General features: G+C 37.9%; 1 protein-coding gene across 1 annotated transcript; it reads left to right on the forward strand.

Moving 5' to 3' along the window:
- The first annotated feature begins 294 nt into the window (after nucleotides 1–294).
- Nucleotides 295–7,269, forward strand: LOC107663943 (SKI family transcriptional corepressor 1 homolog-B-like). The gene is made up of 9 exons (XM_016454355.1): nucleotides 295–526; nucleotides 1,653–3,363; nucleotides 4,002–4,092; nucleotides 4,331–4,423; nucleotides 4,546–4,614; nucleotides 5,209–5,283; nucleotides 5,383–5,457; nucleotides 5,640–5,705; nucleotides 6,862–7,269. Exons 2-9 carry the CDS (start codon nucleotides 1,663–1,665, stop codon nucleotides 6,957–6,959), a joined length of 2,268 nt encoding a protein of 755 aa, XP_016309841.1. The 5' UTR covers nucleotides 295–526; nucleotides 1,653–1,662; the 3' UTR covers nucleotides 6,960–7,269.
- Nucleotides 7,270–12,870: the final 5,601 nt, after the last annotated feature.

A 12,870-nucleotide genomic window follows, 5' to 3' on the forward strand; every position in this document is an offset into this window, starting at 1 on the left:
AATCATCAAAATGTACCGTTGTTCATTGTTCTTCATCTCTCTGTACCGCCTTTATTCATGCGCAATCGCACAAAACCGCTAAAACTGCACTTAAGCGCCCTGCTTTTCTATCTATCTATCTATCTATCTATCTATCTATCATTGGAAGCAGCTCAATTATAAATTGGCAGTGATCTTTGTTTTGGAGTAGTGGAAGCAAACGGTTAAAACCAGAATCGGATTTGATCTCAGTGGGTGTGCCTTCTTATTCTTTTTGGCGTCCCCTCTCTTGAAGTAGATCGCGCAGAGCCTATTAAGAAGAGGCACGAGCTCCGGGATTGCCATGTGGTTGGTCACTCGGCTCGCGCTCCCGTCACCACGCACGAGAGCTGAGTGGAATGGAAACTCTAAAGCTGTTCTGAGAGGAGACTCTATAAAACCTCGCAGTTCTCATCACGCACTACAGACGGACGTTTTGTCCTTGTTTTAGGCCTGTTCATTTGACGCAAACACACTCGCTCATCTGACTTCGTTTCCTGATAAAAAGGTAAGCTTCTTTTTATAGTTACAAGTTGAACAAAATAATAACCAGCGTGTGTATTTTCTGAAATTAACGCGCGTATTACTGTCAAAATTATTTTTAGAAGAAAAGCTAGCCTGTAGCTAATGTTTAAAAATATGCTGATCCTTTATTACGAAAGAGAATGTATTGCACCTAAATCACTTGATACAAAATAATATGACAAATCTATAGAACAATTGTACATTGTAAAGATGTAAGTATTACGGATACATATCTAGCAAACGAATATATGTGTAGGACTGAAATATAATATAGTATATTATAATATAGCTCCTTGCAATGTTTTAATTATAAATGATAAGACTTTTATTAACAGGTCAAAGTCGAACAACACAGGCTGTGTAATTACACAGAAAGCGGCTTACTGCTTATTTTCCTTGATGCTAAGCTCATTGGAGTAGCTAAAAGATTCCTCCCTTCTGCCCCTTTGCGTATTAGAGCCGTAAGAGGCCTTTAAGTAAATCGCTCCGGCTACTGAGCCGATTTGGAGACATTAAGCAATGATAGACTCTCAGGTCAGAGAGTGCGAGCTTTTAAGGATAGCGTTAGAGCCGGCAATATTCTCAACATAAAAAGCGAGGTATTAATTGCAAATATTAATTAGCAGGCCTAAAGCAGTCATTTAAAATGTAAAGTGTTAACTAAAAATACTAACAGTATAGTCTTGTAATACAATGCTAAAATAATTATTCAAATTGTAATTTGTAAATATAATTTCTTATCTTGCAAAAGTAATTTTATCGAGGATGAAACAAAACAAAAAATGTGACAGACAAAATTGTAGACAGGAAGGAGACATTTAAAACAGAATATAGCTGCCACATACTGCCTTTTTTTCAATTTACCTTTTTATTGAGATAGCCTACTGTTGTAGACCTATACTATAAAAACTACATTAAATAATATAAAAATTATAATAAAAACCAAAATAATAGTAATACTTATTATGATAAAAATGTGTTTATATTAGGACAACGCTTAAGGCTACAGAAAGCACACATTATTAATTATAGATCATCTCTCCAAAGTTGCATAAAAAACAGTTCTTGAATTGAATTGTAATGTTACATTTCTGACTCGTTCTTCACAGACTTCCAGGAATGGAGTCGATACCCAGTCAGCTTTCTACGGGACGAGATGTTTGCTCTTCCCCCAACTCAAAGCAAGAACTGCAGCCTTACTCTAGCAGCAGCTCGCTGAAGCCAAATCAAGTGAGTGAGACTGTGCTGTACGGAGTGCCCATCGTCTCTTTGGTCATCGACGGTCAGGAGAGGCTGTGTCTGGCGCAGATTTCCAACACTTTATTGAAGCACTACAGCTACAACGAAATCCACAACAGACGCGTGGCGCTTGGAATCACGTGTGTCCAGTGCACACCGGTGCAGCTGGAGATCCTGAGGCGCGCGGGGGCAATGCCCATCTCCTCGCGCCGCTGCGGCATGATCACAAAACGCGAGGCCGAGCGCCTCTGCAAATCCTTCCTCGGGGCTCACAACCCTCCCAAATTACCCGAGAATTTTGCATTCGATGTTTCCCACGAGTGCTCCTGGGGCAGCCGAGGAAGCTTCATACCTGCGAGGTACAACAGCTCCAGGGCGAAATGCATCAAGTGCACCTACTGCAATATGTATTTTTCACCCAACAAATTTATATTTCATTCGCACCGCACACCTGAGTCGAAATACACCCAGCCGGACGCGGCCAATTTTAATTCATGGAGACGCCATCTAAAACTCACCGACAAAAGCTTGTCTGATGACATTTGTCACGCGTGGGAGGACGTCAAGGCCATGTTTAACGGCGGGAACCGGAAACGTGCATTGCCAGGGAATGGATCAGAAATGTCCTCCCCGCTCAAACCGCAGGCCTCCGGAAACATCACGCAGACCGCTTCCCCTGATATTCCTCACAAAACTTTGCGCTGCGACGACGACCGTGGGAACCTCAACCTAACCAGCAGCGTGCGTAACTACCCGGTCATCCCTGTGCCTAGTAAGAGTTTCGGCATGCTTCAGAAGATCCCGCCACCCATCTTTCCGCATCCGTATAGCTTCCCAGCATTTGGACTGTGTCAAAAGAAGGATGATGGAGTTGGTGAGCAGAATAGGACCAATGTACCTGCTGTGTTTTGGCCCGGTGCGAAGGACGGTATCTATCCATCGTTCCCCATGTTCTGGCCTACCGCGGGCAGCCTGCCGCTCTCATCCTATCAACCAGCACAACTAAAATCACACACGGAGCTCCTGGGTGGCCGGCAAACCGAAACAGACATGTCAGAAAGTGAGCGGGGAGGAAACACACCTAGAGACAGTCTGTTCGACAGCGAGCGCTGCTCTAGTTCGCAGTCCCTCAGGAACGACGAGGACAAATCTGGGGACGAGGCCAGGTCAAGTGAGGGTCAACCCCGCACCCCCAGAAAGCTGAACTATATTTCTGCGTTCAGACCCGTCGTTAAAGACGCAGAGAGCATAGCTAAGCTCTACGGGAATAGGGACGCGTACAGCGGTGCTCATCCTGGCCATTTGTCGCCAGACTTTGTGAGTGAGAGCTCCAGCTACAGATCAGCCTCTCCGTGTGTGGACAGCGGGGAAGAACCGGATGTCGACGTGGAGACTCACAGAATTCCGGAGGACGAGGAGTCTATACAACTTTCCGTGGATGACCGACAAAGTCCCGTGAGGGAAAACAGTCCAACTCCGCAGCCGGATGATGACCACATAGCCACTTTTAGTGACGGGAGCTCCCCTGATCAAAAGCAGAGCAAGCAGGTGGCAAAGAAAAGTGATGCCATTGCTTACGAAGTGAGTCACACAAACTGCCATATTCAGTGGCACTGAAACCATTTGAATCTATATCCAGTATTAAAACGTCAAATAAATAGCTCCCTCTTAGTGTCAAATTATTTTGAATCAACAAAATGGCAGACTGAATTAAAACAGTCATTGTTCAGAATAGCACTTGTCTGATACAGCAGTCTTTCAACTCTAATAGCAAGTAATGACGCATAATTGAGCCTATGGACTCTACATTCATAGTTTTCTATTTGTGAACAATTTGCAATTTATGTTGTTATGGATACAGATCGTTTATATTCTATTTATTAACGTAGAACGATCTAAATAAAAGAACCCAGCGGCGCGTAATTATACTAAATTAAATGTTTAGAATGACTGGTCATTTCTGTCGTCGCCCGCGGCTATGGGTGCGTTGGTGTAAGGGCTCCCCTGTGGATACTGTGCAAATTATTCCTTTGTCAGTCCATCTGACCGAATTTACCTTGTAATACGAGTAATTTGGCTTGATGTTGCCAAATATTCGTAGATCATTAGAAGTATATAAACGCAGTCTGTTGTCTGAAGCATGGTTGCGTAAGAAAAGAAGAAAATGATGCATGATTGGGGTTGTATTTATTTTTTAAATGCTTGGTTCATTTTTGCAGGTGTACTCGCATGAAAAGGAGGGAGCATCTCTTCAGAGCACACTGCCCTGTTCGGCCTCTAAACCTCCTCGCTGCGCACCGGAAACAAACGGTAAGACAATTTAACAAACTAACATTTAAATGAGTGAATTTGGGTAAATTAGGAAAAATTCTTTGCTATTGAGATGACTGGGAAAAATGTCCCCCAATTTACAATTCATTAGTAGCCTATTATATAGCGTATACTCTAGAATTTTAACAACTTTCATTTCGTCGAATTTAAAAGAAATTATAGGATTTAATTATTTACTCTGAATACGTGGCCTGCTAACAAGACTATTTTCCTTTAGATTCACACATTTCAAACAACAGCCCTACTGACGACGAATGTGAATCACAAAAATCCTGTTCGGATCATATTAGTGTTAGCAAAGAGAACCCAGGTGAGTAGCAATAAAATATGTCCTGTTCTTGTGTGTGTGTTTTAAAACAACATTATATATTTATACAAAATAAATCATCTTTAAAATTCAGTGTGATAATATATTTCTATATTTTGTGGCAGGCGACGCTACATTGAGAAATACTGATAACAGATTTAATTTCGAGAAAGACATCGAGAATATGGCGAAAGGTAAATATTTGGATATTTTATTGGCAATTTTCAGCAGTGTTATTCCATTGTTAGCTAAGCAAATGTGTTAGGGTGTTGAAATCACAGTTTATGCACAAGATAACGTGACAAATTACAAACAGAGGCAGTCAATTGGCTTTTATGATTGTTTAAAACAGACAAGGCGATGTCTATTTTTAAGGCAAATAGCTCGTTGTGTGCAATGTTTCTCAATTTTACACGCATTATGAATTTAAAAATGCGTGTGATCGCTACACAATTGTGTATAACTGAGAATTGTCCTTGAACTGCAGACAATCCACATTGCCAGGCTCGTTTTCCACACACCCCTCAGGCAACTGTCCTAATTATTTTGCAATGTCATGCTTGAGAACACGGGGGCCGTGTGTTTAGCCTTAGTAACCTAAATAGCGCTATTAGACAAGAAAACCAAACAGAGAGTGAAAATACATGTTAAAAAAAAAATCTGATTTACTTGCTGCTGGATAATTTTCTCTAAAAGACTGTAGCTTACTCAAAAGCTATTGGGATATGTGTGGTGATTAAAAGTCACAGTGATATGATAAATGATGTGATTTCTGTCGGTTTCCACAGAGGAGCTCCAAAAGCAGCTCTTGGAGCAAGTGGAGCTAAGAAAAAAACTGGAACGGGAATTTCAAAGTTTGAAAGGTAATTAAGAGATGGATATATTCACACCATGCTTTAATTTGCTATATCATTTCTTCTATTTATAACTTAAGTTAATATAATACGTGTTGACTCTAACAGATAATTTTCAGGATCAAATGAAGAGGGAACTGTCTTATCGAGAGGAGATGGTCCAGCAGCTGCAGATTGTACGAGGTAATACATATTTTGCACTAGTGAAAAGAAAAAAGGAAAGCTTAGGAAAAAGTAACACTTGCATACTTTCAGATAGACAGAATAATTCAAGAAAATATTAGGTCACAGGGATTCTAAAAACATTTAATGTTTGTGACCCACCCCAAATGATTTATGAATTTTTTTCTTTTTCTTTTATTTAGACACATTGTGCAACGAGTTGGATCAGGAGAGAAAGGCTCGTTATGCAATTCAGCAGAAGCTTAAAGGTATACACTATCAACCATAAACTTTTTTTTGTTACATTATTCTAAAAGAATACAAAAGAAATATGCAAGTGCTACTTTTTAAAACAAATGAATGTACTTAAAAAGTATTAAAACATCGACATTTGCATATGACAAACTGTAAAGTAGTGATGATTAGAGGGGAGTTTGATCTAATCTTCATGCACTTTCTAATCTTCAAGCATTAGACATACAATGTGGTGTATCATTCAGTATTTCATGTCATTGTGACATATTTGGAGAAAGTAGCATGATTCAGTAAAAAAAATCTGTAGGTTTAGCTGCTAGATTTCCCTTGTGAACTAAATCAAACTTTTCCCTAGAAGCTCACGACGCTGGAGCAAGTGGAGCTAAGAAAAAAACTGGAACGGGAATTTCAAAGTTTGAAAGGTAATTAAGAGATGGATATATTCACACCATGCTTTAATTTGCTATATCATTTCTTCTATTTATAACTTAAGTTAATATAATACGTGTTGACTCTAACAGATAATTTTCAGGATCAAATGAAGAGGGAACTGTCTTATCGAGAGGAGATGGTCCAGCAGCTGCAGATTGTACGAGGTAATACATATTTTGCACTAGTGAAAAGAAAAAAGGAAAGCTTAGGAAAAAGTAACACTTGCATACTTTCAGATAGACAGAATAATTCAAGAAAATATTAGGTCACAGGGATTCTAAAAACATTTAATGTTTGTGACCCACCCCAAATGATTTATGAATTTTTTTCTTTTTCTTTTATTTAGACACATTGTGCAACGAGTTGGATCAGGAGAGAAAGGCTCGTTATGCAATTCAGCAGAAGCTTAAAGGTATACACTATCAACCATAAACTTTTTTTTGTTACATTATTCTAAAAGAATTACAAAAGAAATATGCAAGTGCTACTTTTTTAAACAAATGAATGTACTTAAAAAGCATTAAAACATCAAAATGTGCATTTGACTAATTGTAAAGTAGTGATGATTAGAAAGGAGTTTGATCTAATCTTCATTCATTGGACATACAGTATGGTGTATCATTGTGTGTCACTGTGACATTTGGAGAAAGTCGCATGATTCAGTAAAGAATTCTATAGGTTTAGCTGTAGATTTCCCTTGTGCTGCGATTCATGGAACTAAATCGACCTTCTCCCTAGAAGCTCACGACGCTCTTCACCATTTCTCCTGCAAAATGCTCACTCCACGCCACTGCACAGGGACCTGCACATTCAAGCCACCCCTCTTACCACCTTAACTTAAAGCTGCATCCCAGGATCCCAGAGACATCTGTAAACCTCCCCTAAAGGAATTCTCCACTTACACTCTGTTTGAGAGGTTCAAGTTACGCGCACTGAACACTGACGCCTGAGGACTGCTGAATCACAATCCATCCCAAGTAGGCTATTCACTGGCATTTGAACATTCCACTGCGGATGAAAGTGTCTAGGATTACTTTATGAAAACAGTAAAACAAGCCAGAGGATGACAAGAAACATTCTAATAATTATGCTGTTACTTGTGTAAATAGTTTTTTTTTTAAACAATACAAATACATAATATGTGGCAATGTGCAATGAACTGTATAATGTGAAATTTCATAAACTGGAATTGTTGATTATTATTCCTATTATTTATGTATTTATGTGTTTTTACATGTATTTGTTTTTCTCTAAATGAATTCACTGTGCTATCCCAAATTAATTGTGTATCGTCAATTTTAAGCACTTTAAATAAGCAACATTTCGGACCTATCTATTCAAAATTAATCAACACAAAAATGATTGAAAATCAGCTGTACTTCATATTAATGTACAACAAACACAAGTTTGAACAAGCACTTATCCCACATTTTCCAAATAAACAATTGAGAATACCACAAAAGTTGTTATTCCACATGAAAGTGCTCAAACTAAATGTCATAAGACCTCTGGAGTGTTTCTCTCTCTCTCTCTCTCTCTTTTTTCAAAAATAATATTATCTCTTGTCTCATTCTTCAATAAAAGTTCAATTAAAGCCACAAGTACTGACTCATAAATTCAAAATATCTCATTCACACAATGTTTCGAACATACCTTTGTTAGGCTACTTTTTAATTATCACAGATTAAATGTCTATTTTAAGACACGAATTCTAAATCGAGGAACTGTATTTATCTTACCTGAAATTCTTGCCTGGAAAAACATTTGCGTGATAATAATAACGCCCGGATCGTTATCTTGCTGTAGGCTATCCTACAGACAAATAGCCTAACCTTTGGGTTATGAGTCCGACTCTAACCATTAGGCCACGACTAAAAGAAGTGTTAGTTCACTAAAAGTGTCAAGACTTATGTTAAAAGGAAGAATGCACCAGTCACCATTTGCTTATTGTATGAGGGGAAAAAACTATGAAAGTGAATGGTGACTGAGGCTATCATGCTGCATCTTTTGTGCAGTACAGTTTTGGAGCAATATTCATTTTTTGTGTAAACTAACCCTTTAAGTTTAATGTAGTGTGTTAATAACAGGTGTTGGATGACTGTGATGTTCTGATGTTGTTGAATTTCAGTTAATAGGGTCTGTGAGCTGAGCTCATAACTGTATAAGAATGGAAAATACTGATCCACAACATGCTTAAGCAGTATTTTTTTTTTCAAGCTGTGCATGTCCAATAAGGCTTCTTTTTAAATTTTTTTGTGTCTATGGAATTTGAAAGCCTCTGTGTCATGATAGAGAGTTGACTGCAGGAATGAAAGAAGTTCATACTGTTTTAAATGTCTCTGCTTTTTTGATTTGTGTGATGCTCTCTTATTTATTCTCATGCAAAGTTTCTTGTTGTATATTGCTTTCCATAAAATGTAGTCCTTTGTTCTTGTTTTGCTTTTATTACTCATTTCTTACATATAGACATATTGTTTGCCCTTGGTCTGTGTCTTTGGCAGGTCCACCAGTGCAGAAAGAAAAGCCATTATTAGATTTGGCATCTAACCTGATATTTTACACCACCTCTTTTCACTTTGCTTGCAGAAATAGTTAATAGTTACGTTAAAGGCAGTAATCAGCAACTGTACAAAATGTTACTTTGACTTGGAATAACAGTGAGATTGGCAGAAGGTGTGGGTAGGGTGGATAAGAGAGATAGACTTGCCACATGTTGCTTACTGGACTGATATGCATCAGTTCAAGGGCTCAGGGGCTTGTGATGTGAAGACTCGTGTGTTCTTGGTAAACACAATGGACTCTTTGCATGTCGACTACTTATGTATTTTCACTGGAATCTCAGTGCTACGTGAGCTTCAGGTATAATATTCTTCCATAGCAAACTCTTTCTGCCATATTTCTATAATATTATTAGATACTGACTATACAACAATAAACTAGAAACAAACCCTGCAAATGTATTTTATCATTTGTCAGCAATGAAGCAGCTCAACTTTGTACTGCAAAGCCAATTTATATAAATATATCCATAACAGCATCCAAAAAAAATATTAGGACAATTTTTTTTTGAAGGAGGCCCCTGTACTGATGAAAGGCTAGAAACGCATCTGATTAAAACCTACAGTTTAGTAATGAGTTCCAGAATCTTTAGATTCCTTAAGCTTAAAGGTGAATCATCAATACTGCTTTGTCCTGTTGTGGAACACTTCCTCATGATTAATTTTGTGCTTAAGTTTCTCACAATTTCCATACATTGCGCTGCACTGAGACTAAATGTGGAAGTGATACGCTAGGCTGTATCCAGGAGTATGAATTCAGCAGATCACTGTTGTTGTTTTTTAAAGAAATTTTAATTACAACAAAATCTGAATTTTATTAATTCCAAAAGGGAAATTTAATTAATGGATAAGATTACTTATGTACAACGATTTATTATTACACCTCTTATTTAATTATACTTCTTTAAATTTTCAGTTGCAGTGATTCCCAGAGGAGCATGGATATTTGTCTTGTCATATATTCATATCTGGTGTTGATTTATATAATGGTGATTAGGTAAGAGATGGTGCTGTTTTTGAAGCATGCATGAGAGATTTATATTGTCCTGTTGCTTACCTGCAGGAAATATCAGTGTAGGTCCAGATGTTTTATTGTAGGGTTGTTGCTTTATGTCAGCACAAAGAAAAAAATAATTTGAGTGTACACGCATTCCTCGTTTCATTATTTTATGCATTTGATGAGCTCTATTTAAACACACACATGCTTATACTGATGTGCTCATTCCCTCTCTCAGGCTTTAGCCAGCTATCTCTGGCCACACAAATAGCCTCCATTAACTGAGAGGTGATTAAGGTGGGGATTGTGGTTGTATGTGTGTGTGTGTGTGTGTGTGTGTGTGTGTGTGTGTGTGTGTGTGTGTGTGTGTGTGTTTTATATCTCCCTTCAGCAGATGTTCTCTTACCTGGCTCTAGCTCCTGTACCAATTTCCTGGGGGTTTAGCTCACACTGCACGTTCTCTCACACAATGCAGCACATAACCAAATACTAGAATAGAGGAATTTCTTCCAGAACGTTGTGGAATCATCCTACTGGTCTGGGGTCATTTGCTGCTATTATGGCTTATAAATATGTGTAGTCGGCTCAGCACTCATGCTCGGTTTGGACAAGGACTGCGATCTTAATCATCTATTAAAGTCTCTTCTCAGCATACTTCGCTCTACATCACAGCATTATAGATGAATGAGGTTTAGATTTAAAACACAAAGAGCTCCACATGGTCAACAAATTAGATTTTATGTTTTTAAAGCTGCCAAGAGACAGTGATGCACATCCAGGCTGACTGAAGAAAGAGGAGAAGCTCTCGTCCTCTCGCTCTCGCTCTCGTGATTTGTTTGTAATTGAGGGTATTGTAGGCTCTGTTTTTTTATATTTAATCAAAAAGCCATAACTCGATATTTCTATGAGAAAGACAGGCTTATTTGGTGACATATGTCGGACTTCTCTGAACATGTAGTCAGTTTAAATCCCATCCCTCCACAACTGACTGCAAGCTCATATTCATTTTTTAATTCAACGGCCACATCTCAAAATCCAATCAACAACTGATTCATAGAACCAAGTCCCGACTCTTTTTTTTTCTCCCCTCTTCTGATGATTTGTTACACTCAGATTTATATTACAATATAAGATCTCTTGCTCATCATGACTTTAAGGCATGTGTACGTCCACGCTAATCACATAATAAATCTTAAAGTGCGCTTATTTATTCCACTCTGAAACTGTCTTCAGTGTTTTGGCATTATATAGTGGTTTGAAAATGCATTTGGTGATAAATATAATTTAATATGTTTCTCTGTGTGTGTGTAAACACAGGAACAATGATGACTTTCTCTTCCAGGAAATAAGGCTCAAGTGTGCTTTGGTCTCTGGTTTGCTAGTGTTTTGGATTCATGTTATGCTCTGAAGTCTGGTCTGAATTTTTCATTGTGTTTCCTGCAGAAAGTCCTCTGTAGTCTGGCTATGTCCAGGCATTAGAGCATGAAGAGATGGGACACCTTAAGATCTGAATGTCTTGGACTCTGTAGGAAGAAAAGTTGTTGTTTGAGATCAAGTTTGAGTGTGATAGAGCCAACTGTTTATGAAGAGATTACACACTGACGCACATGCTTGCATCAGGAAAAGTTTTTTTCTGGAATGTATTAGTGATTAGTGCCTTTGCACCTGCTTCATCAACACATATGCGAAAGAATGCCAGGTGGGCTCAGAAAGCTGTTGTATCCTTGGTTTTACATGTTTGCCTGTTTTTGAGCTTGCAAATGGTAAGTGATTAACGGCAAGCCTCCTCTCTGGCAAATGTTCAAGGCCACCTACTCCATTCTCCTGTTAAAAACAAATGATTTGGAAGTGTTTAAAACCAAACTGATGACTGATTATTTGACTTGGCAAAATTTTGATGCTTGTCGATAACAGTGTTCGCTTGACCTATTAAAGTCGGCATGAAATCAAAATTGACTTTATTTACTCTACTAGCGCACATTGCTAGTCTTGATGTGAACAATTAATCCGTGCAAGTTAATCCGCTGAAAAAAATAGTTTGTCTTGGTAATCTTTAATCAAAATCTGATCATTTGCTTCTGCTCTGGAATGGCTTCTCTGAATCCTTCTCTGATGATGTCAGTTTGACGGCTTGGGCAGAATATCCTTTTAAACACACCACCCCAACCGTTAGTTTGCTATGAGTGAGAGACAGAGAGGAGGAGCGCCAAAATAAAACCATCATGCCCTCTATTCAATATTCCGTTTCAGATGAAAATACGTCACTACACTGAAATAAAGTTGGCAGCAACTTCCGGTTCACGCGGACTTTAACAGTAGTGTTAGGCTAGTTCACCTTTTTATCAGTTTCAGAATCTACTAGGGATGTAATGATATCAAAATCTCACGATATGATAATATCTCGATATTATCCACGGTAGTCCACGGTACAGTATTTATTGCGATATTTAAAAAAAAAAAAGGCAAATGAAGACTTGGAAAAAAATGAAAATTGTGTACATTTTAACCCTAAAAATGGCAAGACCATAAAGAGACATCAGAAAATTAATTTATTGCTATTTTCCATCTTATTGGGACACAAATAATACAACTTGATAATTTTTTACAAAACATTACTTTTAATTTTGATTTGAATGTTTGTATCCCACAGGATATGTTGCTAGTTTGGGGGTATAAATTAACTGAAAACAGAACACTTGTTTATCAATGCTTGTTACAACATGGTTGTAATTCCTGAACGCTTTGGAATACAGACCTAAGGTTGGTCTCTTTTTAAAGAAGACACATAGCAGATTATTGCTGAAGTGAAAGCATTTAAAAAAAGAAAGTATAAAAAAGTTATAGAAGATTAAGTTTGCAGTAAAGATAATGCAGTATACAATAAAAAAAAAAATTGTATATAAAATATAGTGCTGTCAAACGATTAATCGCATCCAAAATAAAAGTCTTTGTTTACATAATATATGTGTGTGTGCTGTGTTTTTATTATGTAGAAGTTGATATCACCAAAATTGTGGTTCCTGTGAAATTTTGTTTGGGCACTATACCAAAAATAACCACGGGGTGACACCCAAACTATTGAATTCTTTTGATGCAGTTTTCAGTCACAAATCAATAATTTTCTGTCACAATATCACTTCTATTACAAAACAGTCACCAAATATGGAACCTTGACTGTCAGACCTTTCCAAC

This window comes from Sinocyclocheilus anshuiensis, unplaced genomic scaffold (assembly GCF_001515605.1).
Source record: "Sinocyclocheilus anshuiensis isolate Anshui unplaced genomic scaffold, SAMN03320099.WGS_v1.1 scaffold2129, whole genome shotgun sequence".
NCBI lineage: Eukaryota > Metazoa > Chordata > Actinopteri > Cypriniformes > Cyprinidae > Sinocyclocheilus > Sinocyclocheilus anshuiensis.

Coding starts and splice junctions, on each gene's coding strand:
- LOC107663943 (XM_016454355.1), top strand. CDS start 1,663: ATGGAGTCGATACCCAGTCAGCTTTCTACGGGACGAGATGTTTGCTCT. Junction 3,364..4,001: donor GTGATGCCATTGCTTACGAA/GTGAGTCACACA, acceptor TCATTTTTGCAG/GTGTACTCGCATGAAAAGGA. Junction 4,093..4,330: donor CTGCGCACCGGAAACAAACG/GTAAGACAATTT, acceptor ATTTTCCTTTAG/ATTCACACATTTCAAACAAC.